General features: G+C 36.3%; 1 protein-coding gene across 12 annotated transcripts in view; it reads right to left on the reverse strand.

Annotated features, from left to right (window-relative positions):
• The window catches only part of SMARCA2 (SWI/SNF related BAF chromatin remodeling complex subunit ATPase 2), a 100,070-nt gene that overhangs the window by 40,666 nt on the left and 31,548 nt on the right, over positions 1 to 27,856 (reverse strand). For all 12 annotated transcript variants that reach the window (XM_015848899.2, XM_015848900.2, XM_085530736.1 and 9 more), the window contains 17 exons: positions 26,998 to 27,171; positions 26,574 to 26,747; positions 23,657 to 23,827; positions 19,492 to 19,545; positions 17,998 to 18,128; positions 17,745 to 17,805; positions 14,853 to 14,953; positions 14,391 to 14,538; positions 11,491 to 11,654; positions 9,687 to 9,753; positions 9,016 to 9,126; positions 8,375 to 8,617; positions 7,939 to 8,052; positions 6,540 to 6,647; positions 4,600 to 4,686; positions 3,669 to 3,715; positions 352 to 518 (listed from right to left, as the gene is read on the reverse strand). In XM_015848899.2, the coding sequence (XP_015704385.1) occupies positions 352 to 518; positions 3,669 to 3,715; positions 4,600 to 4,686; positions 6,540 to 6,647; positions 7,939 to 8,052; positions 8,375 to 8,617; positions 9,016 to 9,126; positions 9,687 to 9,753; positions 11,491 to 11,654; positions 14,391 to 14,538; positions 14,853 to 14,953; positions 17,745 to 17,805; positions 17,998 to 18,128; positions 19,492 to 19,545; positions 23,657 to 23,827; positions 26,574 to 26,747; positions 26,998 to 27,171 (2,122 nt within the window). The remainder of the gene's footprint in view (positions 1 to 351; positions 519 to 3,668; positions 3,716 to 4,599; positions 4,687 to 6,539; positions 6,648 to 7,938; positions 8,053 to 8,374; positions 8,618 to 9,015; positions 9,127 to 9,686; positions 9,754 to 11,490; positions 11,655 to 14,390; positions 14,539 to 14,852; positions 14,954 to 17,744; positions 17,806 to 17,997; positions 18,129 to 19,491; positions 19,546 to 23,656; positions 23,828 to 26,573; positions 26,748 to 26,997; positions 27,172 to 27,856) is intronic.

Genomic DNA, 27,856 nt, shown 5'->3' on the forward strand with positions numbered 1-27,856 from the left:
GTTCATCTTACTGATTTATGAATTTCCTGCAAAACAACTGGTAAAGAAACTGGGAGACAGATATATCTCAGATCAGCTCTACGAAAACAAGCAGTAGTACACCCTGCTCAGTGCCTCATATGTAAGGACAGGGAAAATTCCAGTGTAGCGCAGATTGTGGGTCTGTAGCTATACTTTCATAACAAATATCCTTGCAGGTTTTTCCTTCATGGAACTGTTGAACATGTTCACACTTTTATAGAGTCAAATCACAGCACATGCATACTATGAAGAGAATTTAGGTGTCCCATGATCCAAACTAGCAAAGCATGCCAGTCCCTAACTTATTTATTCTGTTCTCATTCAGCTTACCATCAAGACGCAAGTAGAGGAAATTTCGAAAGGCAAAGTAGTCTTCCATAATAGTCATGAGTGATGTCATTTGACAGAAAAGAAGCACACGATGGTTTGTAGCTCGTAACTTTGGTAGAATACGATCAAGTAGCTCAAACTTCCCTGAGGCCCGATAAAGCTCAGCTCTGTTTAAGGGAAGAAAAACAGTAAATTCTGTAATAAGCCTACAAATAGAAATGTTTTTAGTCATTGTCGCATCACAGTAAAGCATAAAGATTTGTTTGAGATAAGAAGACCAATACAACATTTTGAATTGCTTTATGTTGATTAAAATAAAAAATAAACACCCAGGTGAATTCCTGCTCAGAACAGATTTTTCTTCAGTATGGACTTACAGCCACACCCACCTTTACAAAATTGAATTCTGTCTCATAAGGTATCAAAACAAACATTATTTCTTAGCTAAGTAATAAGACATTTATCTATTGAGGCATTCACCTGTTGATTTTGAGGCCACAAATTGTTCTAGACAGCTATATGTTAGAAATCTTTCTATACAACTACACGAAAAAACTCCCTTCTTAGTGGATTGCTATGCTCAAGCAAGAGATGAATTTCAAACTGGACTTTAAAGGGGATAAACAGTTTCAACATGTACCCTTAACAGTATTGCACAACGTTTAATTGCTTTGCTTAACTGCTTTTCTTCCTTCTATGCAATGAACTGCAAAAAAGACTACTAATGCTGAAATCCAAGCCATAACTAAGAAAATGAATAAAAGCAAAAAGGATGACTGAATCAATATAACATGCGCATCACAGAAATAAATTTCACTTTTTTTTTAACTTTGTCTATACCGTCAAAATATGATTTATCGACTATAATTAAATAAAAGGGTACATAATCTTTTGATGTGTATATGTATGTATACATAAGCACTGAGCAAAAGACTAAATTGTTCAGGAGCCAAGTGGTGTGACTAAAAAAAAACCAAGTTATTTTTTAAAGAAAGCAGCAGGTGTCACGTACAAGACACACATCTTTCCTTTAAAAGCATCCATTTATAGACAGCTGGATGAAGAAGTGCCAAGAAAAAAAAACAAAAAACAACTCCATTTCATCTCAAACAACTAGTGCAAGAAGTGCTACTTTAATTTGGAATAAAGATGGTAGAGAAGTTAAAGAACAAGAGAGCAACAAAAAGAAAATTCCTCATGAAATCTCTGAAGAGTCATTGCAATAAACTTCAGGTGAAATTTTTTGTAGAAAAGGGAAGGGAAGACACTGTTTTATCACCTTCTCTGCCTGTTTCCCCGAAACGAATGGAAAGTCACAAACGCCTCACATAAGAGGTCTAGTACTGGTTATTTCACCTAAAATACATGTGTCCTGTATCTCCTCTGCCTTTCTATAAAACAGACATGATAGGAATACTCCCAAAGTTCCTTCACAAGCACAAGTCCATGCTGCTAAGAAACACTAAGCCATATGCATACATCACAGGGCTACTATTTGCCTCTGATCAGTAAGTCATCTAGCCATAGGCACTCTTCAGTATAATAAATCCTTGACCATTACACCATATCACACTGAGAACTAGTAATAGACGGGAGAATCCTCTTGTATATAAAGCTTCCTGATATAAAATAATTTCAACTGGGAATCTAATTAAGAGAAGGAAATTTCCTATTTTTGTGCAGGTCAAGAGTTAAGAACACTTGAGCTTGGAGAGTTGGAATGCTGAAGGCAAATGTACTGAACAATTTAGAATGATACATGAACTAAGGAGTCAGTTTAAGAAATCTGCAGTTTTCCTCAGAATGAGCAAATAGCACATCATTCTGTTCATCTGAAATACTGTAAAAGATTTTCTGAAATTTCAAATGCACTACATTTCTATGTGCAGGGGGACTAGTGATATTCAGAACTAAAATGTGCAAGGTAGATACAGAACACTGTGGATGTGTATAAAACAGTGATGGAAACAACCCTCTGAAACAGCCATCCACTTAGCTATCTTAACACAGCAATCTTCAGTCTGTGTGAGAAGGACAATGATTGACACATGGTTTACAGTAGTCATATTGTTCTTTCCTTTTTTCTTTGCAGAATTACTTCTGAGCTAGAATTTTTACATGTGTCTGGTAGAGTGTATCCTGGAAAAGACTAGCATAGTGAGTATGTCCCCTCCAGCAAAAAGGAAAAGAAACATCTGTTCTATCCATCCATCTCTCAAAGACTGAGACCTTGGATTTCAAATTTCCTGTTTAGTACAATATAATGGGAATTGTATGAATTAATGTTGTTTGATGACTAAACTTTGTCTCGTTTCAGACTGAGAAAATGATAAAAGTCTGTCTATGTGAAATCCATCACAAGAGCATGTTGCCCAAGTCAGGTCTCTCGGTCATGCAGTTAGCAGTCATCAGCAGACATATGAAACATGGTAGTTCAGAAGTGGCAAGAAGACTTTGGAAGGGTTTCGGTTTCACTGTGAGGCACGCAGTAAACAAGAAGACACTCAGCTATCATGTTCTATTTTGTTGGCTTGGATTAGAATAACAATGTTTGAGTTATCCCTAGCCTTGTACAGGAGAAGAGAAAAGGCACAAACATAGCTGTACAGTCAGCTATTGAGATATCCAATCAGGCATGTAAGAACTTTTAGATGGATCACCTTTGATATATAAGGTAAAATTTAAATAAATAAATAAATAAATAAATAAATGAAAGGATACTACATATTACAACTTAGCATTACAAAAAGTAAAAATAAAAAAGAATTAAACGCCCTTTAAACAACAGGAAATATACTTTCTGTAGAAAGAGAAATACTTCTATCACACGTATTCCAACCATGAGAACTGAAATTTCAGTGAACAGAAGGATCCTGTGAACAAATTGCTGGTCTGATGCTAAGGAAAGCCTCAGAATCCATCTTCAGACTCCTGTAACCATTATCTGGTTACGGTGAGTGCGTCTCTTCGTGATATACAACATATTAGTCAGAGAAACAACCTTCTCATTCAGGAATTAGTGATGGAGCACAGATAGAACATTACTCAAAGATTTGTTATTACCAATAAAGAACATTAAAGATGGTCAACTGCTAATCCAGAGATGAAATAATACTTCAAGTTAAGAGTAGTGTCTTGGATGTGAGGGTGACTACAGAGATAGCCTTGCCTTATGGTTATTAGGAGTCTTCTTTATAACATTACCCTGATTTAATTTAGAAACTGATTATGTTTGTTAGCTTTTATCTTCTAGAAAACTGATATGATGCAGTAGTTCTAACACAGCTTATACAAAAAGTAAGAAAAAAATGAGTTACCCGTTGATGACACCATTTGAGTAGCCTAAATGTTCAGCAAAGGATTCCTGCAGATTTGCAAGCAATGAAGAGATTATTACAAACAGGAAACAAAATTATGCAACTTTATTTCAACTACATTAAATACATGAATGTTAAGAGTTTGAATTATATTACGCTTATACTGCTGGTATTCACCTTGATGCACCAGTGCTCTGTTTAATATTTTTCTCCACTGTTATTATTTGAAACTCAGATTATAAATACAGTAGAGTCTAATTAAATTACACTAACTACCAGAAGAACTATTTGATAACTACTCAATTAACATTCAAAAGAATGAACAGTGAAGAACTACAATAGTGCATCACGGTAGGAATTTGCTTATTCACAAGTATAGTTTCATTTCAGATATTTATGATACTTTCTATATGTACTAGCTTATTTATACACTTTGGGTCTTCCCAAGAGATCAACAGTATATTTTTGCTGACAAACAAGGTAGATAGAATAGGACAATTCTGGATACAGTAAAAGATTAGCAGCCCGCTATTTATTCTACCACCTGGCACTTTGGACTAAGACCTATAAACTAGCTCTAGGCAGGGTTGTTACTCTGGAATGTCTTGAATTAAAAAACAAACAAACAAACAAAAAACAAACAAAAAAAAACAAAAAAAAAAAAACAAAAAAACCCACACTTCATTTTTTAGAGATGGTATCTAAACAAGACTAAATGCTTTAAAACTAGACTTTAGACTGCCAATAAAAGGTGCTCCATTTCTTTCTAAATATAAAGGACTGGGATTACTGCACTTTCCGAATGTTTCTTTTCCAGCACAAATTATGTGTGTAGTTGTTCCCTATCACACACTCAAGCTTCGATAGCAGTTTTCTACTATGTGAGCCATTCTGAATAAAAGCAACTCAAAATCAAACATAGCAACCTTACCTCAATGTGTTGAAACATATATGGATGATTGCATATCTTTCTCAGTTGCATGATGGTGTTCATAAGAGTTTTCGCGCCACCTTTTCCCTATGGGAATAAACAATGCAAATCAAATGCTTACTTTCATTTCCTAGCTAATTAAAGAAGCTTCTGAAGGACATTTTTTAAGTGCAGGTAATCCGAACACCAAATTATCATTAACACAAAAAATAAACAAAAGAAACAAATAACAATAGAAGAAAAAAACATACAGAAAACAAAGAAGATCATAAGCTGTACTCAGAACAGTGCTACCTGGATGCTTTAAGTTCTACAGTATCTACTCCCTCTTTCCAGGTCAAGCAAAACACAAGGCAACAGACAGCATTAATTTAGGTAAGTACAATGTACTAGACATTCTAATATTTAACAAACTGCATTTTCAAAACCTAATTTGTAGTGAACCCTTCTCAGAAGCAGGACTGAATTCAGACAACATTCAGTTCAGCTAAGACATGGCAAACACTGAAGAATCCCTAGGTGCTAGGCTAAGCTGTACATTTACAGCATGATTGCACCTAGTGGACTAACAAAAGCAAAATACAGCCAGGTAATACTGCAAATACTACGCTATTCAGTCATATTATATACTTGTAATCTTCTAGTCTTTACTGTAAAGTGCACTAAGAACTTCATAACATCTAAAACTAAAAACACAACAAAAGAATAGGAATTTTACATCTGGAGTGGGTATTCCATTCATCTAAAACTTGTGTTTTTCTTTTCAAAATCACCTCAATTTTTCTCTAAAAGGTATTCAAATTCACACTATTTCCTGAAGCTTTGCTGTTTAAGGCATTCTCTCTAGTGTGAGCTGGTCGCTGGCTGGACTTGGCAGAAAGACACAACTTTTTTCTTCACAGCAGCTTTTTTGCTGAATGAACCTAAACGTACTCAACAACCATCACCTCCCTCTGCTGGCAATGAGTAGCACTGGATAAAAGAGCCTTATGAAGCAGTCAGAAAAGAAAGTGAATGAAGAGAGGGTTGGGAAGACAGTAAAAAACGAGACCCTTGGAGACTGGAAATAGAGGAAGGTGTTAAGACAAAAAAGGCAGTCTGAAGTAATTTAAAAAAAAAAGCTCACTGGAGAAGCAACTATGGGAGAATCAACAAAATATTCTGAGCCAGAACCTGCATAAGGATGGTAGAAAGACAGTATGCGTTTGCATTATATGAGTAAAATGCACACAGTAAGGTCTGTTAGGGGCCTGGCACAAACAAAACTTGTATGCAAGCTGCTCTGCAGTGTTCAAGTGCTCTATAGGAAGAGCACTTGAGACAAGAACTCTCTCAATGCATTCAACATATTTCACATTTATCATAACGTATACTATACACATAATTAAGCTGATAAATGGAAATCTCTTTTCCCGATATTAGCTGAATTAAGTCCCACAATGCCATAATCAGCATTTATTAATATGCAGTCTAACATCCAAGTCTATGAATCTGAATACTACTGTTCTCTTAAGAAGCTTTTCATTAATAGATTAAGTATGAATGCAGGCCTATAGCCCTAGCTGGCCAAAACCAGATTTATGCCAAGAGCTATGGAAGATCACAAGAATAGCCTCTCACAGCCAGAGCTGGTGCAAGCACAATTACTCAGATAACTTCTTAAAGTCAGCCAAGAGAAGTACTGTACTTTTTTTTTCTTCAAAATATTGTCCATTTGAAAAATGTATGCTTATTGTTTCTTTTTTTTTTTCTTTTTTTTTTCCTTGTGAATAGTGAAGAAAAGTTGCAGTCATTTAAAGCAATCTCTGATAGAGATTTCATTTCTTATGAAAGATACCTGCAGGAACAGTCTACATACTAACTTTCTGAAACAGAAACCATATGTTCAAGAAGTAATTTTAATGCATTGTTTCCTGTGTGTTCTAGCCTTTGCCTTGTACCTTCTTGTCTTTCTCAGAACCATCTGTAAGAAGGATTCCCTTGGCTTGCATGTGTCGGTATAGGATCTTCTGGAGAGCAGACATATCACATTTGATCACATATTCCACCTAGAGTTTAAAAAAAAAACAAAAAACACAACACAATGATATAATTTTAGCAGAATCTAACAGCAGGTTCTTGTCATCCTTAAACACAGACCAAAGAACTTACTCTTTTATCCATAACCTAACAGCACCTTTGATTTCAGAAAGCAGCAATCCAAATGCAAGCATAGCAACAGGTACTTCAAAGCATTATCTATGAGTCAGAATAACCATTAAACAGCTGGATTCTGAGAATATAACTGCAAAACTTCTGAACACTTTTTTCTCATCTTTTAACAATTTAAAAATATATTTAAGTAATGTCTAACATAATGCATAACATGAAGCTTAAATCAAATCAAATAAAAACAAAACAAATAAACAGACAACAACAAAAAAACAACAACCGAACATGTCCATACCTGTGGACATTATAACATCTGCAAAGCACAATAAAAATCTCTGTGCTATATCTAGCAAATAAGCATAAGTATTTGCCAATCAAGCATTATGCATACCTAAACTAGAATGCAAGCATTTTCTTAGTAACTACTAAAAATACAGGGAAATTATGATGCAATATGTGAACCCTGCAATCAGTTTAAGTTCTTATTCCCCTTTGTATAACTGCATTTATGAAGGCAAGTTTTGACTGTTCATTGCCTTTAGACCTATTCATATTTCATTATATCATATTTTTTGCTGTCACTATTTTGAGAAGAATAGAAGTGAAATGTGATACAGGACTGCAGAGGAAGACAGGATGGGGCCAAATGAGATGCATAAGGACAATGATATCTCAAATCAGAACATAATTTTACATTCTGATTACAAATCTACATTCCAAACAAACAAATAAACTTTTGACACTTCACGTAACTCAAAACTCCTGGAATATTAATTTAGAATTGAATTCTATCCACTTTGTAACATCAATAATAATAACTGTGATTTTCTGTGAAATGGTTAAAAGGTTCTGTCTAGTGTGGGGAAGGTGGGACAGGATAGGATCTAATGCCCAACGTGTGGGCAATTCATTTATCACTTGAAATCAATTCCAAGAGAACTAAGCTGAAGGCTTTACACAAATCATGGATGACTACAAATAGAATTAAAGCTACAAGACTGAGGATGAAGCCTGGGAATACAGAAACTTCACATCTTCAGGATTCCTCAGCTGACAGCTTTCTTTGCAAGGAGTTATGAAAAATAAACACCCCGCAGTTGTTAGAGAAGCACTCTACTGTAAAATAAATAATAAAATAATACTTTAAAAAATGTATTAGACCCCTTCTACAAATCTTTCACTGCAAACCTTTTCTGGTAGTTGAGACTCTACTTCTTTCTTCAGTCTTCTTAGCAAGAAGGGTCGGAGTACTTTGTGGAGACGGCGGATAATCAGAATAGTTTCTTCTTCATTTAAGTCCACCTACAAAAGTTTACAGAAGTCACTACAAGACTACTTAGTATACTAGGTCATGTCTTATCTCACATGAAATCTAAGTATGTGCCTTAACTGTATGTTAATCTAATAGATTCAGATTAAAAAAAAAAAAAAGACACACTGAAATTTTCTGGAATTACTAAAGGTGACTTTTAATTACATTAACTCCTTAAGTACCAAAGAGAGTTAAAGTACTACTGTGCTTTTGAAAACAAAATGGAGCTCATAGGAAGTGTTTTGTTTTTGATGCTTAAAAAAACAAACAAACAGTAAATAAATAAATAAAACAAAAGTCATGCTACAGTACCCTTTCTCCTGTCATGGCAAATGGAGCGTTGAACCACTGTTCAAAGGTGCTACAGCTCTTGAAAATGGTTGGGAGAAGGAAATTGAGAAGAGCCCACAGTTCGGGCAATTTATTCTGCAATGGTGTCCCAGTCAGTAGTATTCGCCTAGGGGCCACATAGTGAGTGTTCAAGACCTGAGTCAGTTTGCAGTGATGATTCTTCATTCGATGACCTTCATCTACTATCATGTACTTCCATCGAATCTGGAAAAAAAAAAAAAGAAAAACAAAAAAAAAAAAAGGAAAGTTGATAAAGCTAAGCCAGACAGAAATTCTTCCCAAGAGGTGTAGATCAAAAGTATTTCAAGCGTGAAACATCAATCAAGGGAATTAAAAAAGATGGGAAATTGCACTGCAAAACACAGATTAGTATGAGTTAACAATATCTGCGTGCTTCAAAAAATAATGGTTTTAAACTAAAAAAGCAGAGATTTAGATTAGATGTGAGGGATAAATTTTTTTCTCACAGGGTGGTAAGACATTGGAACAGGTTACTCAAAGAAGCTGTGACTGCCCCATCCCAGGAGGTGCCCAAAAACAGGTTGGATGTGGCCTTGGGCAGCTTGTTCTAGTGGTGGCAAAGAGACAGTGGTCATTATTACCTTAGCAAGGATATGTTTGTCTTTTATTATGTATTCGTAAGTAGTCAAAAGAACATTAAATTTTCCACTTCGAAGCTGAGGAACAAGTGAGCGGCGCATTGCAGGTGTACCCTAAAAAAGAGAGAGAAATGAGTATTTTTTTTTCATTCTTCTAGGAAGTAATTAGGTCCATCTTTTTAGGAATAAGTAGACACAGAGCAAGCACACGAACTGTATGTAATCCTATAGTATTTCAAAGAATCTATGTTATTCCAGACTTACTCAGAGTCCTTCCCCTAATTTGTTGCTGGAATATACAATCTTCTTTTTTTCTTTTTTTCTTAAATACCAGGGAATGAAGACACGCTAGTCTAGTCTTATTACTAATTGCCTGTACTCATCACTACTACAGTAGTCAAAAAAAAGTAGTCAGCTATGTACAAAATGTGAAGTATTGCTCATTTGTATTGCTCTCATTAGAAGCTTTGCAATGTGGTAAGTAACAATTTTCTTCTGCATTTCACTATCTGAAAGCAATTATAGTTCATTACAGTCATCTTCTTAGGATTATTAACTCTCACTGCTCAGTACATGATATAGATGTGACAAATTTATTGCAAGCAGAAGTAAGGGAAAAACAATCTCTATTCTCATTCATTCACATTTATAATCATACAAAAAATGAATCAAACCTTGTAAGATATCTTCACCACAGAAGGAGCCCATTTGTCAAATTCGTATGTCCAGTTGGATAACGTTCTAACATAGAAGAAGAAATACTTCATTACTTTTAGTTCAAATTCTAATTCCCAGTGGATGCTTAATTTTCAACACATTCCAAATTATCAACCCCCATAATTAAAGGTAAATTAAAGAAAATAAAAATCATATACTGCAATAAAATGCATGCATTTCAGAGAAATGGTAACAGGACAAAAATCGGAAAAATACCTTTCAGCTCACATTCAGAAACCACTTCAGAATCAATTCAGAATTATATCTTATGGTAATATTGATATTCTGGAGCATATTATGAACAGGAAAGATAAACTAGAATAGAAAATACATTTGTGGCTTATTTTACACCACTTAGGATCCACAAACTGAGTTTTTAACTTGTACAATATAGCCTCATGATGTTGACAGCAGAATTTATCTATTTTCCACTCTAATTACACAAATGTGATTGAGTGCAACTATGCAGGTCCACATCTGCACTTTATTCTACCACAGGGTCACAACTAACAGCTTTTTAAGTGCAGCAAAAATAGATTTATATTTTTGTCTTTTTCATTAACTAGACCTGCAATGGCCGAAGCAATGGCTTTTAGAGTATGGAAAAAGGTAGGGAAAGAAGCCTTTGTTATGCCTATGGGAATAAACTTCAGCTCTTCTCTTTTGGTAACAAGAAAATAGGAAAAAAGTATCAGTGAGTACTCAAAAGGAATCTGACAACTTTACTGTGCCTGTAAGAAAACGTATTAATAACATTCTTCTTTTATTTTTGACTTTGTTTTACTTTCTAGGGTTTATCCTTGTCATTTCTGCTCACACTAGAGCATGTCTTATGAACTCATAGAATAAGGTGTAGCTGTGGTGTTTTTGCCACTTAACTACTAATGCAGCACAGTGAGAAGACAGGATAGTTCAAAGGAAATCATAAAGATGGCCATGAATAAAATATATCCCAATCCTACAGCACTTGCATTCTCTACACAATCAGTGTATGAATTATCTGACAGTAAGGATGAGGTACTTCTGTATATAAATCAAGACATTTACCATGTAAACACAAAGATAAGAAAACAAATCCTCAAGAAACTACATTGGTTTTACAATACCTAATGGCTGTTCTTTAAAATACAGCATTTCAAGTCACACCTTGCCATTGGTGAAAGCAAAATTCATTGCAAAAATAAAAATAAAAATTAAAAATAAAAAAAAAATCTATAAAACAATTAGAATCTTGAAAAACGAATTGGAGGCAACAAGAAAAACTGTAACAATCATACTACTGCACAACTGACGAAGTTGTGAATTCACACACCAAAGCTATGGCAAGGGCTAGTTATACAGTAATTAAAAGACTATCCTATCTCAAAAAAGTATCATTACGTACTATTTGATGGGGCAGCAGTTGTTTAAAGAACTAAAAAGTAGATTTTGAGTATCACAGCTAAAGAAGAAGGGGAATCTGCAGGCATGTAATATAAAACACCATTCTCCTCTTGTGGCTTAGGAGTAAATAATGGTAAATTCACTACATATTTCGTCAAAAGAATAAGATATGAAACCAGTGGAAACAAGTTCTTTGATGAGACACGTAGTTAACAGCCCAATTCCAGACAATTACTTGGGAAGAAACTATGAATGAAAGTACAGAATAGTTCGGTGTATGTCAGTGTGCATCCACATTTTGGTGCAACATGAAAAACAAGCATGTATTCCTAACAAACCGACCTTAGAATTATAATAAAAGTGAGGTTCTCTACTTACGAAAGGGGAACAATGATGAGATAGGGGCCATTGAGCCTTTTGTGCTCCATCAGGTAAGTGATAAGTGCAATAGTCTGTATTGTCTTTCCCAGACCCATTTCATCAGCTAAAATGCCGTTCAGATTGTTATTATAGAGTGAAACCATCCATTCCAGTCCCTGAAGCTGAAATGAAAGTAAAATTTTCTGTTATTTAAAACATGCACAAGTAATTAACATCAACAGTAAAAATCTGAAGGTTCTCATGACTTGCCTACTTAAATGCTGGATTTCCCTCAATAACACTGTGAATGTGAGAATCTCTGTCTCCTTCTCTGTCTTCCTCCTCTAACCCTAATCACCCACTACTCACTCCCCAACCTACCTAAACAAAAATAAGCAGACACAAACAAACAACAACAACAAAAAAAAATCAGTTTTAGCACTGATGAAATTAGAAGTTCTTTGCACATTTTTAATGCAATTTGTCTGCCTCATCAAAAATCTTCTAAAACCAAACCTGTTGATACTGTGCAACACTTGTAAGTCTTGTGTTCGGTAAACCCTCACACTTCTCAACTGCGTCACTGATGTTCTAAACCTCTTGTAGCATACATCAGTACTTGGCTGTCAGTACTCCCATGTCAGAGAACACTCGCTTTCTACAGTTACGCCTTGTATATAAAAATCCCAGCACTGGAAAGAATCCAGAGTACTGTAGGTAAGAAATATCTGTATAAAAGGAGACCTTTACACTTCAGGGAATACTGCTAGAAAGCACAGCCATAAGCACAATCACATTTTAGGATTCAGATTATTGACTTGGCACATGGTCTTCCATGTGTGTATGTATCCCATTACTAATACAACTGCAATCTAAGTTTCTGTATTCTGCAACTGTGTGTTTCACTTACAAGTAGCTTCAGAATTGAGAACAGGGACCAGTCCTTTCTGCATCATTCAACTTCCTCCCCTGACATATACAAGTACTACTATGTCAAGAAAAGACATCCTGACCAAACTTGGCAGTAAGAAATATGGAAAAGCAGAAAAAAAAGTTAAGAAGGAAAAAGGATAGAAAATACAGAGGACAGGAAAGTACAGAGGTTCAAAGGGACAGCTGCAAAACACTTAAGTGTCCTTCAGTGCACTTCTGCTAGAACCGAAGACCAGCCTTAATGCTCTTGCCATAAACTCCTCCACCAAACGCCTCTCTTATTTCTTGTAGTAGTCATCATTACACAGAAAAGACATAATGAAGAACGAAATTCCCAGTTCACTTGCTCGATATTACATTAAATAGCTCAAGGATCTGCTCTAATAGGTAATTACTGCCAGTATTTGTCTAACTCCACAGACTGAATCATTTTACTCTGCAGTTCACAGGGAAATTGCACTGCAAAACACAGATTGGCATGAGTTAACAATATCTGCGTGCTTCAAAAAATAATTAATATTCAGGAAGTAGAAGAATTGTCACACTCCCATTCATGAGCATGTTAAGCCAATATGGACATCAAATTTATACTGTTATACAATGACTTTATTTATTGCATCAAATTAACCTTCCCAGACAATGAATAAGCATTACACAGTAAACAAGTCTGCTGATGAATCCATGTTTCATTTGGTGTACAGCCTGGACAACATACTGACAATGAGGCTGCAAAAATAAGGAGGATCTCAGAGCCAAGACAGTCACTTTTTTCTCCGAAGAGTGAGTGAGATTCTATCTTATCTTAGTAATAGTTCCTCAGTGGTGCTAGAAATGTTAACACTTTCAAAAATCAATTAATAAATAGCAACTTTCCCTTTTTGCTGAGGGCTCAGTGTGAAACACTCTTCCAAAAAACTGACAAAATAATTCAAATTCAGATGGAGTTTTGCTTGGATAAACACAGGACCATGCAATAATTCATTCTGAAACAGGTTTCAGGAGATCTCTAGCCCAAATCCATGATCATAACAGATCAAGCCATGTTGCTCAGGGCTTGGTCTGATCAGAGACTGAAACCCTCCTAGGATGGAGATAGTAAAACCACTCTGAGGCCTTGCTCCATTGTCCCTGCAGATAAAAAGTTTGAGTATATAACCAGTCTGAACCCTCTTGTTTCACCTTTTGTTCATTCTCTTGTTCTCCCACCATGTAGAGGAGCCCAATTAAAAAAAAAACAATAAAATGCTTCGAAAGGACAAAATTAGCTTAACACTTGAATTTTAAGTAACTTAAACTACTGTAATAGATAATAGTGCTGAGAGCCATGCAAAGCAGAAACTGTAATTTTGACACACTGAGCTCTTAAAAAATGTGGTGGTCAGTTTGCATAAGGGCTGCAGGTTCACAGAGCCCTCTGGAAAACAATACAATGTTCAAAGTGTCAAAAATACCTGTTAACGACATTTTCAGTGTATTCTGCTCAGTTCAGAACACAGAAATTCTTAAGTTACTAAATCCATTGAATGCCTGTAAGGAACATGAGACATCATCCTCCACAGTAAATTTTTTCATTCTCTCCAAACTGTAACACATCAGTACAGTGAAATGTTGGGATTTAAATTAAAATATTAAATTCTTGACTTTCAAGTATTAGAAGAAAAGGTTATTAAACACCACAAATGAAAATTTTAAGCAAAACAGAAACCATGGGTCAGTAAGAAGGACAGTAAAACCAAAACAATATTGGTCTGTAATGAAAAAAATATTACAAGTACAAGGATAAAGTTGTATTATTATTCAAGCACTAAGCATTAATCATTATCTGTGATAGTTAACTGCGATTTCTTTGCTCATATGATTCCATATTTCTAGCCTAATTAAATTATTGTGCCACCTAAAAAAAACCTTTTTTGTCCCTTGAAATACCACACTGAAATGTCTGACATCATACAAATTTTAAATACTGTGTTTCAATTATTTCTCACCTGATAGTGTTTTAGTGTGCCATTAATCAGAAGAGAAGACTGCTTTTCCACCCTTTCTGTGATTGCATGTGCAACTGTGTAGTAGGACTGGGACCCTCTAGCACTATATTGCATACTGTATTCATCATCCACATCTTGTTTGGCTGTCCTGCAAAGCAGAGAAATAATTAAATTTCCAGAAACAAACAAATTAACAATGAAAAAAGTAAACAGTATGTTTTGACCATAGCTCACATTTGTTTGTACAGAAAAAGCGCTAACCACAAACTCTGGCAACTGTTCTTGATGGAGCTAGTCTTCTAGCAGTACATAACAAACACCAAATTATTACATGCTGCCTTCTGTAGATTATCTTGTCAAAGAAGCAGCTATAACTCACTGTAAACTACAGCAAGCCTGTCTTGGGGAACACCACTATTAAGAAACCACAACTAAGAAAATTAGCACATGCAGAACACTCACTCAATGATTTGCTTAGCATCTTTCTCAGAAACTTCCTCACTGTTAGGATCCAGGAGTATCTTCTCCTCTGCTTCTAACCTGCTTGATTCTTCCTCATCATCCTACATAAAACAGAAGAAGAAGGGGCTGTTAGAAAGTGCAACTACTTTCTAAATCATACTTTCAGTGGGCATTCACAAACTGGTAGTTTTCCCTGGTCAGCGTTTTACGACAGGAACTTGAATCCAGAAGTCCAGCCTACACTTATGATCATACAGAACTGCACTGCATCAAAGCACAAGTATAATATTTGACATACATTCTTCAGCACGAGGTCACAAATCTCTGAAATATGAAATATTTTCCCCTCTTAAGGGGAAATAATTTTTTAATATTTTAAAATAATATTTCCCCATCTTATTTTAAGAAGCCTTACTATGTCTACTATACTCAGTACAGGGAGAAGATTCCACAATCATGAACACTTTTGTATTGTATTCCAGATCTGTGGCAATTTAATGCAGTTTTAAAAAATTGCAAGTACTACCTTTTAAGTTTTAAGTTTTTTCAGGGTTTTCATTTCTTATTTTTAAAAAATCATGGTTTTTTTTTCTTTTAAAAATCATTTAATTTTTCTCTGCCTGCAGTGGCAATGGATCATCAGCAACTTGAATTCTCAGGAATGAGAAAAGAGTACTCTGACTTTTGTGAGTCATCTCCCCAGCTCAGAACAACAGCTGCTAAAGAGTCTGTACTAGAAATGTGGGCACATCTCATTTGTGGCCCAAATCTGACATATACTGGTCCCTGACTTCCCATCTTAATACTTGCAGTCTTCTAAAACAACATTAGTACTTCTCTACTCATAAGCTTTTCCCTCCTTTAGAAAGTACTTGTCTGAAAAATGCTATAGAACTACTGGCATTGATCATTCACATTATCTAATACCATGGTCTTGAGGGAGCAGTTAGAGAGGTAACCTGATTATAATGAGAAAAATTCTGACATAAAATGACTGCACTACACAAACAGGAGCAAAAATGTATGCCAGCCTGAAACTCAATCTGGAAACTTCCACTCAGCCAGAGCTTTTAAAGGAAGAGGCATCTGCGCAGGCTGTGGTCTGTGGGAAGTGTCTGGACCTTTCTCCTGGAGAAGAGGCGTGTGGCAAACTCGACTGTGTAAGATGTGCCCAGGTGGAGGACCTCCTGTGACAGATGACCGACATAAGTTGTCTAAAGTGAGGTAGGCAGCCAGACATGTTTCCCACTGCATAACAACTACTGCAACTAAGAAAAAGTGACGGGTGACAGCAGTGGGAGATTCTCTTCTGAGGGGTACAGAGGCACCCACTTGTCACCCCAACCTGCTGTCTAGAAAAGTCTGCTGCTTGCCAAGGACCTGCAAAATATACACGACAGAAAGGCTGCCAGACCTTGTACATCTCACAGACTGCTACCCCCTGCTGCTGTTGCCAGTAGGCACCAGTGACACAGCTGTCAGCAATGTGAAGAAACCAAGCCTGAGAACATGGCCTTCAAACGTAGGAACTCTGCCTGGGAACTAAGGGCATTTTTAAATGTGGCTGAATACCAAACATCAGAGGCATCCTGAAAATAACATTGACAAAAACAGAAACCAGAAACAGAACAACTTATCTCCTGAGAAAATGAGAATCAACAGGAGAAATAAATTTTTGTTTAGAGATAATAAAGGAAAACTAGAAACATCATCTTTGTCTTTCTCAGGAAGAAGACAGAAATTAACAGCACCTAAGTAGTGGATTCCTACGCCCTCTTATGTCTCAACATAAAAATGGCATAACTTCTATCCAAGGCAGAGCTTTTCTCTCTAAGTAGCTCACCATACTGCGTATACACCTTTCTGTCTGATACATATAGCAGCTTTTTTCCAAACATACAGTTATTAACCTTATTAATCACAGTATTCTTGCTAGTAGTTACATGTATTGACAGAAAATCTTTAAAAAACAAAAATGTTTAATAAAAAAGGCTCTGTGTCCCTGTAGTACGGAATCCCATGAGATCACTATTTTGATCACTACACAACTGCACATAAGCTAGCACAATTCCCCACACCTTCTGGACTGTGACAGATGCTTCAGGGTCAGAATATTCATGTGCATTAAGAATCTTAAGATTCTTCCTTTTTCGAACTTTCGGAACAGCTGTATTTAAGTATCACAGAGTTATTTAGATCAATCCATGTCTGTGACAGGGAGGCAGTAGGCTCATGAGCCCCCTGACCCCAAAAATGGGGAGGGAAAAAGGAAAGTGGTAGTGAGATGGGAGCTGGGCTCAAGGAAACAAACAGAGCAGTGGTGATGATGTAAGGAGGAAAAATTATTTTACTAACTGTGATATCGGAATGCAAGATAACACAATATAATACAATCTAATTAAAACAGAGGCTAATAAATCAAGTAAAATAAGAGAGAAAGAGTTTTCTGAAGACCAAGAAGCCTACTTTGTAATTGAAAGTGCACGGCTTAGAAGCACACCTACACCCGCTGCCACCCGGTGAGAGAGAGTGAGCGTCACTTTCGTGATGTATTTCCCCCTCTGACCATGAGGTCCTCTGGGACATGTAGTTCTCCTTCTCTGTGCTCTACATGACATTATGATGTGGAATACCAATAGCAAAAATTACAAAACCATGACATTAAGTCACCGCTGAAATACTGCATCAAATAAACTTGGTTTCAACAGTCTGCACCTAAATCTCCAACACAACTGCCCATGTTTTCACTCTTATAACAACTGGACATCTGGTATTGGTTTTCTTTCTTACCTTACTAAAAAGACGAGAATATCAAATGGGATAAGAGTTTGTTTTTTACTGCAGCACTTGTCACATTACTACAGTTATTATTATTTTTTTAAAGGCACATACCTCCTCCTCATATTCAGAACCACTTTCATCTTCACTGTCTGACCTGGGAGCAACTTCATAGCTACACAGAGAAGACAGCATATGAATTATAGATAACAAAAGAAGGAGGGATTAGGTTCAACAAATGTCAAACTCAGCTTACACATAGTAAATTGAAAGGAGAAGGAATAAGTGAAAAAGAAAAAAGAATAATTAAGATAAACCAATTAAAAGCAAATTAAAAGAAAAGTTCATGCATATGCTAAGTACTTACCCAGGATTCATTTCCAGCCAAGCATCTAGCTGACTTGCTTTTGGTGCCTCTGGACCAAGAAGAACTTTGCCGGTTTCAGTGTGAGTCACTTTGACTGGAAGGTCACTCATCTGGCTGCTCTCATCTATGGGCTAAAAATTCAAACAAAACTTCTCACCATAAGGTAACTGAATTTCATTCTTGCCATGCGCAATGAAAAACAGTAACTTCAGAATTACAGATCTGAACAAGGAGCGAAGTTTTATTAGTAGACACAGCTTCCCACAAGCAAACTCTGAATCACAGTATTTCTGTGTGTAACACATCTTTATGTGACATACACAAATATATCGCAGGATTTCAAATGGACTAAAAAGAGCAAAAAGTGAGCAGAGGAAACTGTTGACTTTTATGAATGAAAATATAAGTTAAGTATGCTTGTGGTCATTTAATTCCAGTTGTTTATGCCAATAAACATCTACAGCAAGAAATATACATCAACTTTATGACTTTATCTCTTATACAGAGAGATAAGGACATAACAATTTCACAAACTTTATAAGTAAGGAAATCCTGCAGTAGAATTGCCAGGTTACAGCCCAAAACAATGGTTGAGCTACCAGACATGGCATCTTTCCCATAGAGACTTATTCTAAAGATTCACTGTCTTTATGTGTTTTTTTCACTAACTACTTCAATTATGTCCATAAGGCATCTGCAATAAGAAGTGTGGAACTATATTAATGGACTTTACAATAAATCTTTAACTATGTCAGAAAAAAAGTCTATTTTTTTGAGTTTTAATTTGAGTATTAAAAAGATGAGAAATAGAATAATACATACATACAACATGAAATATTTATGTGAAAACAGAATAGAAAAGCAACACTAACAGGATAGCTTATAATGAAACAGAATATGTTCTGCTTCATTATGTTGTTATTAAAAAAAAATATTAAAGAAAGACTCAGAAAAAATTAATCATTTCTATCTGCTTGAGTAAGCAAAAACATACCTATACATTAAGTCATTATTCTACTACAATCTATCCTACGTCTAGAAGCCTGCCCACGGTGGGGAGGGGTGCAACTAGACGACTTTTAAGATCTCTTCCATCCCAAGCCATTCTATGATTCTAGCAAAGGTAACTGACACTGGCAATAATGTACTTTTTAATAGAATTAATTAGAATACATAGGGGCTACAACCACATTTTTAAAAGTAAATTATATCTACTCATGCGCTGCAAGAAAATTGTTTACTTTTAAGCACATAAAGAAAACTGAGAGGGATCAGTCAATATACCTAGTGGTACATTCAACACTTTTTGTTTCAATCTTCAATTTTTTTTTATTAGAGACAACTTCAGCATAAGTGTTAGCCTGGAAAGCATTTTTTTCTGCTCAGAAACAACAGGCCTTAGAGCACTTGAGGGGATGATTTTTGGTGAAGCTATCTCAATGGTACATATCACAAAACAATCATAAGAAAAGTTGTAAAACTGTAAAACATTACCTCTCCATCAGGACCAAGACCAGATGCCATGCCTTCTGCGTTTTCTTCAGCCTTCTACAAAAAATGAAGAAGAGCATCATGGTCAGATCACAAGAACATAGTGAATATTATGTAAACATTCTGCACCATAAATAGGTCTCAATCCATGTCTGCATAGTCTGGAATGCACGTAGTTTAGAGAAGATGGATACAGACAGATTTGCACACACAGCCCACTTAACACATGGTACATACAACACCTCTAGTCATTGCAACGAATCTGAAAAATGGCTAGCCTACTGAATTTCTCATCATGATCAGAGCTCAATGTTTATAGAGGGTGCCAATATACACATTTGCTATACAACAGCAAACAGTTTTTATGTGATTTACTGTTGGTTTCTTCTAAATTGATTTAAACTCAGTTTCAGAGGTGTCACCAAGCATCACAGATAATGTATTTGTGCATGTACTTTTATTTTGGGTATGTACGTAATTAATCTTTGGTCTGACAACTAACTACCACAGCCCTTTGGGAATTCTTTGCACTGTATCTTAAGCCCAGACCACAGCTGCTCAATTTACAAATAAAAAGAAGCTTGAGGGTAATAGCTGGAGTAAGTTGAATGTTTTTCTTTCATAGTTTCATAGTTTCGTGCAGGTTGGAAGGGACCTTAGAGATCATCGAGTCCAGCCCCCGGGATTCGAGCCTCTGTGTAGCAGAGCGGCACTTCTACCACTTGCCCCACAGGGGGGATTCGAACTCCGGGCCCCAGTGTTGCAAGCAAGGCGGTGTCTTTAACCACTGCGCCACCGGGGCACTAGTTTCAAGACACTACTCTGAGAAATAAGGTGTTTATTCAACAAAGTCTGTCCTCACTTACCCTATTTAAAAGTGTTGAGATGGCATGAGAAAAATGGAAGACAGACAGCTTTTGAAGTGGCACTTCCCTATATAAAAATGGCTAAGAAAGGACAGACGCAGCTTCTGTGTCATAACAGTGCAGGCTCTGATACACTACAGCAGTTTTACTTGGGCTATCAATGCAAACAGATAAGACTGAAAACAAGAACGGATCTTTCAAACCATGTTTTAAACAACATTCAAGTATTGTTAATGCATGCTATAAATTTACACAATTCTCTTCGGGTGTGGGTTTTTTTTTTGGTTTTTTTTTTTTTGCTTTGCTTTGTGGTTTGTTTTTTTTTTTGTTTTTAAAGAAGCATACTCAAACTGCACTTCTGAATACTGAAATGATCCTGAATACCTGCTCCCAATCAAAACTGAACTCTTTGCCCTTAGAATCCATCTCCAAGGCACAAACTTCAGGTGAACACACAGTAGTAGAAATGGGCCAATTTTACATTTTGAAGAAGTCGATTCTCATTTTATATAGCCTTCATTATAATATTTTTAATGGACCAAAAGTAACTGAAAGGAGAGGCTTATATACATTTCTCTGGACAAAACAAATATAATTGGTTCTGCTCAGTAGAACAGTAGCTGTTGCTTAGTTAAGATCAACATCAACATGAGCTCATAGACTGCTTGCTTTAGCATTTCAGAGCAGCATGAACATCTGCTGAAACAGAAAGAAACTGTGCCAGATCTAAACAGTTCATACCAGGTGGTAGGATAAGCTATAATAGCACATATCTGGCCTCAATTATAAATGCTTCATTTACGGATAACATTATTTTTCCTGGGTTGAACAAGAAGGTAGACAAATATCCATTATTTTGCATTTGAGACTGTCCCTAACAGGTAAAGATTGTTACAGATTAGTTAAAGTCAATGATTACAAATCAAGCACAAAACTTTAAAAAAAAAAAAAAAAAAAAAAAAAAAAAGCAGTAAGCATCAGTGTTGTTCACTGTGCAAAGACCAGATCCTGCCATGAAAGTAAACACTTAGAAACAAGTACTTGGGAAAGCAGAAGCATATATTACAAAGTGATAAATACAGACTCCTTGCTGCTGTGCTTTAAGCACTGCAAAGGTTTCTTTAACGCACAAGGAAATATCAATTTTACAGAAGTAGGAAGCTATATTTTCTCAGTAAGATGACAGGAAAAGCTCCTAGAGATAAAGGCAAGAAGTTGCTATGCAAGTTCAGCTGGCCCAACAGATCAAAATTTCATCTGTTGCATTTTTTTCCTCTATGACAGTGTGAGGATGTGGGACAACGGCTGTACAAGGTGATGGAAGATGTGATTACAGGAATGCAAAAAAGACAAAGGAGAATCTAACATAAAGATTTCCCAAATCATATTCCAGAGAAAATACTGACTCATTTAAAATTTGTTTTCATAAGAATACGAGGTTCACTTGGACTGTATAAAATGTAAGCCTTAAAAGGCAACAAGTACTTTTTCATGACCTACCACCTCATTCTGATTTCTAGGAGAAAATTCTAAGAACTCTTTTCATTCATTTCTCTGTAGGGATGAAACAAATAACCATGGGTGCTCATAGATTAATTTTCACATTATAAAGATGATGAAGAACTTAAAAGCACATATGAAAAAACTAGGAAAAACAACAACGCATGCCACAGCCACGCAACAACAAATTCGTGGAATTATAAGCCAATAAAAGAGTAATATTTGAGTGCACTCTCCTGTATTCCTAACAGATGAGCAAAAGTTTGATGGAAAGAGGATAATTAAAAACAACGATTGAGACAGAGCTCAGATATTCTGACCTTCTTTAGGTTTTAGGCAAGGAAAGGCCTGGACATTAACAAGCACTGAAACACACTATCATTCTACTACAGTGAAAGAAAAATATACCCCTACTGACATTGCTGTAAGATCTTTTATTCCTCATACATAGCTAAACTGAGCATCATGGGGATAAACATCTTAAGACATTATCAAAGGAATTCACATGTTTTGTTATAGTCATAAATGTACACACTACACTGTCTCAGCAGTACAGGAGAGATGTGAACCTGTTAGAGCACCAAAAAATGAGCCAGGAGATGGAATTCCTCCTCTGTGAGGACAGGCTGAGACAGCTGGGGTTTGTCAGCCTGGAGAACAGAAGGCTCTGATGTGATGTGAGAGCTGCCTTTAAGTATCTAAAGGGGAGCTATAATAAAGAAGAGGACAGACTCTAGCAGGGTCTGCTGTGACAGGACAAGGGGAAAGCATTTCAAACTAAAGGAGGGGAGATTTAGACTGGATATAAAGAAGACGTTTTTTATAATAAGGGTGGTGAGGCACTGGCACAGGCTGCCCAGAGAGGTGGTGGATGGCCATATCTCTGGAGTCTCTGGAGACTCAAGATCAGGAGAGAAAGGGCCTCTGAGCAATCTGATCCAGCTGCAGATATCCCTGTTCATTCTGAGAAAGTTGGACTAGACAACCTTGAAAGGCCCCATCCAACTGAAATGAGTCTATGATTGATTCTGTTTCTGTGGAGAATTTTTACTGTGAATATACTAAATCACTGTATAGGTCAAGAACTACATATAAGTTGTAGCTTGACTATGGAGGTAGGGGACTGTGTATATGTTAAAAATTTACTCTCAAAAAAAAGTACAGACATTCTGGAGGGTGACAAGAGAAAACACAGAGTACATTTGAGTTAATTAATCTCCAGAACTATTATTTTTTAGTCAGTGTTATTTATCAGCAAGCTTAGCATGCTGCATGTGAACAATGTGGATACAATGTTTATACTTGTATCAGTAATTAGTAGTTAGTCAGGCATGGAAATGGATTACAAAAATCCTCTAAACAACCCTGCAAGAAATTAAAGATACTCAGGGGTCACAAAATGACAAATCATTATTGAATTATCTTTTCACACAAAAAAATATTTTTTCAGAAATAACACTGTTCAGTTTCCAGAACCAGACACAGAAAGATAATTTTTAAAAGCTCCGATTGAATTGTAGGAATGAACAATGAACATGTTACTGACAGAACATAACACTTGTAAATTTAGCTAAGTTCTTCCTAGTTATTTTCAGTGTACCTACAAGTTGGACAGAGCAAAGTTTAGGAGGCAAGCATCTAAGCAAGTTATTCTGTATTTAACAACTACATAAATCTCATCTCAGAATGCGTGTTAATTTTAATGTACGTGTCTGTCCCAGTTTTGTCTATAGAAAGTTTATCACTATTAAAATGGGATTTGAATTCAACACTGCAGAAAAAGGTCAGGTGTAATTACTTGCCTTCTTTCTTCTCCTCCTCTTCTTCTTTTCTTTGGCTGCTTGTGCCTGTTTATGCTCCCATACCAGATTAGTCAAGTTAGCAACATACTCATCTGTCTGCTGCAATAGGTAGGCCAAGCGTCTATCTTTCTTTTGGTCAATCAGCTTACGGTAGCCTTCTTCATCTTCAGCCTAGAAATATGAAACACACATTAACCAACTGATAATGCCTATCTTAATAATCGTGTGCTATTTTGGTTATATCATTATGACTTGTGTAGGTGGACGGAGATTCTACCAGAGAGTAGGCCCAGAAGGACATGAAGAGGAAAAATAATGGGTCGAGAGGAACCTGGTAAAGTTCAAATGACACAGGCAGGCAAGCAGCTCCACAATAAAGGATATACACGTCCATTTATATTAACCTTGATCTGGCAATGTGGTGCGATAGCAGAGGTCTACAGAATTTTGGACCGTATTAGCAGGAATCTTGCCAGAAAATCACAGCACATGATAATCCCCCCTACTTTTCCTTCTCAGACCACATGTAGACAACACTTGAAATCTCCCAGTCTCAGCATGAAAGATATTGACTGAATTTGAAACAGTGGAAGCTGATACTGGATTTTAGAAGGCACTTTTTTTTCCCCAGAAATGTAACGCAACAGAGGTCCAGAGAAGTTGTGCAGTTTCTGGATATTGGAAGTTTACGAGACATGACTGAAAAGAAACTTGAGCAACCCACTTTGACCTCGATGCTAACTTTATTTTGAGAAGAAGGCTGCACTAGAAATATCCTAAGTTCCTGAGTCACTCTGGTGTCCAGGAATTGTATGATTCTAAACATATCCAATTCTCATATAGTAACTACTGGAAAATCTACACCAACTTGCTGTCAACCAGAATCCCTTGATTTTTTTTCTGTGGTCTGTTCTCAAGCCCCTCTTCACCCATTCTGAACCTACACTCAGAGCCGTCCTGTTCCAGATGCAGAATCCAGCACTTGCTCTTGCTGAACTTCATGCATTTGATGACTGCCCAGCCCGCAAGTTCTCTCTGCAAGGCCTCACTACCCTGGAAGGAGCTAACAGGTTATCCTAATTGAGTATCATCTGCAAATGCACTTAGTATACATTCAAGTCCTGAATCTTCAAGCATTGAAGATAGCAGGTCCTCAAACGTAGACCCAAGGAATCTCACTAGCAACTGTCCTGAAGCAATCTGGCAAGTCTTCAAAGACATGACTCGCATTTACCTTTATTTAACTTGCATTTAGTTCTTTTTAGAGCAGTGCAGCATACCACGATGGGACTAAAACTAAACAGGCAAAGCACCCCAATTAACAAAACAGTTTTCTATTGGAGAACTTAACTGAGTAGTGAGGCAAATACTTGTGAGGGAAAATTCCAAAACTGAACATACCTACCAAGTCCTATACCTATGTTAAATGCTCAAGCGCAGTCTTTGGCAAAATAGCTTTATGACAATGAACTGGTGTTTGGAAGCATTGGTATCCTGTGTCATTTCTAGATATGCAAATCTACTTCATTTTTCTCATATTGGAGATCTTTTTTATTTATCGCATTGTACATTATACTGACTTAAGCCTAACCTCAATGATGTACTGAGTTATTTTTAAAATATCACAATTCTGTTTTTCAATTAGTTCTTTTTTTCCTATATAAATTAATGTTTTGATAGCTTAAGTACACAGATTGCAGACAGCTATCCCTAATTATAAAACTGCTCCACAGTGCAGATCAGTACATAAACTTCAGAAATACTCTGCAGTCTAAACAATTCTTCTTTTCTCTTAAGAGTGTCCCTTCTTTTCATTTTGCACATGCTTTTATTTCTAAGTTTTTAACACATTTATATTTAATAGTTTCTACATATTGTTTTGTGATTTTTAAAAGCAAACTGTTCAGTCCTTAACTCATGGCAGAAATAGATTTCGGACAAGAAATACAAGAAATTCTGTTTCCATCTGCACCCACTTTTGATACCCACTGTTTTTTACTAGCACCGTTTCAAAAACATGTCAATTCCTACTCAGTTCTGCTGGCAAAGTGTTAATAGTGTTAAAAAAAAAGAGCTAACAAATGTCATGAAGAAATCTTTCCAGTCCTAGTTGCTAATATGCTTGCACACATGCACATTAATATGTCTACACTCTACATTCCAGAATTATTTTAACTCCAAAAATGTAGACAGCCCACTCAACAGTTCACAGCATTCTGGCAATACACAACTGCACACAAAATCATTCCATGGTGTCTTAAAAAGTATACTGATAGGTAGGAGAAGAAAAAAACGTGAAAGAACACAAGGGAGTATGGTCCTGGAGCACTAATGGGTAGAGCTGACTGCCATTCAGTCTCAAGCGAGATACATTATTATTATGGGTTACGTATTTTTGCATGTGAAATCTGTTTTATATAAAAGTTTTATATAAAAGTGTTTTATATAAAAGTTGGTGGGCAATACCACAAACAAATTAATCATATGGAATCTTGAAATCTATAAAACTAGAAACACACCTTAGTATTTGTATAGAGGACCAATAACCATGTAATTCTGTAAAAATGATATGTATTAACCTAATGTATATTAGGTTAATGAGATTAAGTGATGCGGTGGCTATGCTAAGTTTTCAAGCTGGTAGAAAATCATTATTCTTGTCAGAAAAAAACAAAATAAACAAACAAATAAGATCTGTTACAAGTTAAAGTGAACAGCATCACACTCATTACCATAATTACAAACACAAATAATCAAAGTAAATCAGTTTCAGATTTACACTTATTAAGTCACAGAGGCTTTAGACTGCAAAAGAAAGATATGGGTGTCTGAGACTGTCTATGAGATATGAAAAGGATACCTATTAAAAACAAGTGGTTTACACCAAAATAATCATACCCCTCCTTCCACTCCTTACCATGAGTCTCCTCATTCTTTCTTTCTCAATTCTCTCAGTTTCTTTCTTCTGCTCACGTTCAGTGTTGGCATGCCAAGTTGCCACAGCTTTAGAAAGTTTCTGAATTTTGCCAGCCACTGACCGATGGTACTCCTTGAAGTCTTTAGCATGTTGCAATATGCTATTCAGGTATTCCTGGAAGGAGAAACAAGTAAATGTAGGTAACTGGACAAAGTACAGGATCTGTAATCAGGAATATAGGAGGTCTAACCTCACCATTTTCCAATTGCACTATTTTGAGGTGGGTTTTTTTGTTGGTTTGTTTGGTTTTTTTTTTTTCCTCCTTGAAAACTCCAAGGGTGAATAAAGTAAGTAACAAGTAAGACAACAGAATAAAGAAAGGTTAATTTCTGCCACCAAGGAAACAGCTAATAAGTTAAAATACCTGATGCTTCTGCCTACGCTTCCTCTCCTGTTCTATCTTCTGCTGTTTCTCAAGCTTTTCTGTCATACGGGCCTCCCTCAAAGTCTGGCGCTTGCTTCGTTTGTAGGCCTTGGAGTTCAGTGCTGTCTCCAGTGTTGTATCACGACGCATGCAGGCTACTACCTCTTGTCTCAACTACCAGTAAGGAAAAAAAAAAAAGACGCGTAAACAAAAAATAAAATGGGTTTAATACATGGAAAAAGAACAGGAGATGTCCCAGCCTTCTCTTTCCTTTATATTATAGTTCTAAAGACATCCAGCATCTTTTCAGCTGCAATAGATACATTTGTCTCTATAAACCCTCATTACCCTCCAAAGTATGACCAAAATAATTCATCATACATCATTTCTTCCTTCTTAATAAGATGTAACAAATCACTGCTCTATTTCAATATAAGGGCTACCAAGGTTCATGAAACACAAATATAAAACATGTATAACATTCTTTCCAGAGCTGGAGCTGAACAGTATTGATTACTCCTTCCATGGTCAGGTGCAAAGGGGTCAGAAGGAAGAGGGAACTGAACAGCAGAGCCACATCCCCAGCACCGCAGCAAGGAGAGCCTGCTGCTTTTCATTTGACCTCTAACAAAACTTCATTACAAAGGAGTATCAGGGGAGCAGCAAGAAAGACTCAGCCATCAGAAAACAACTACCGTCAAAGACTTCTGTCAGGAAGCATTTTTTCCAAACCTGTCAAATTACATGCCTCCTTCTGCAAACTAGTTGAAAAAAAACAACACCAAGATGTCTTTAAGAGCCTAGCACAGTGTTTCTTTCTCTGAAATTCATTTGCTCATGCAAGCACTCAAGATCAAAC

The sequence above is a fragment of the Coturnix japonica genome, chromosome Z (genome assembly GCF_054131305.1).
Source record: "Coturnix japonica strain WE chromosome Z, WE-NBRP24, whole genome shotgun sequence".
Taxonomy (NCBI): Eukaryota; Metazoa; Chordata; class Aves; order Galliformes; family Phasianidae; genus Coturnix; species Coturnix japonica.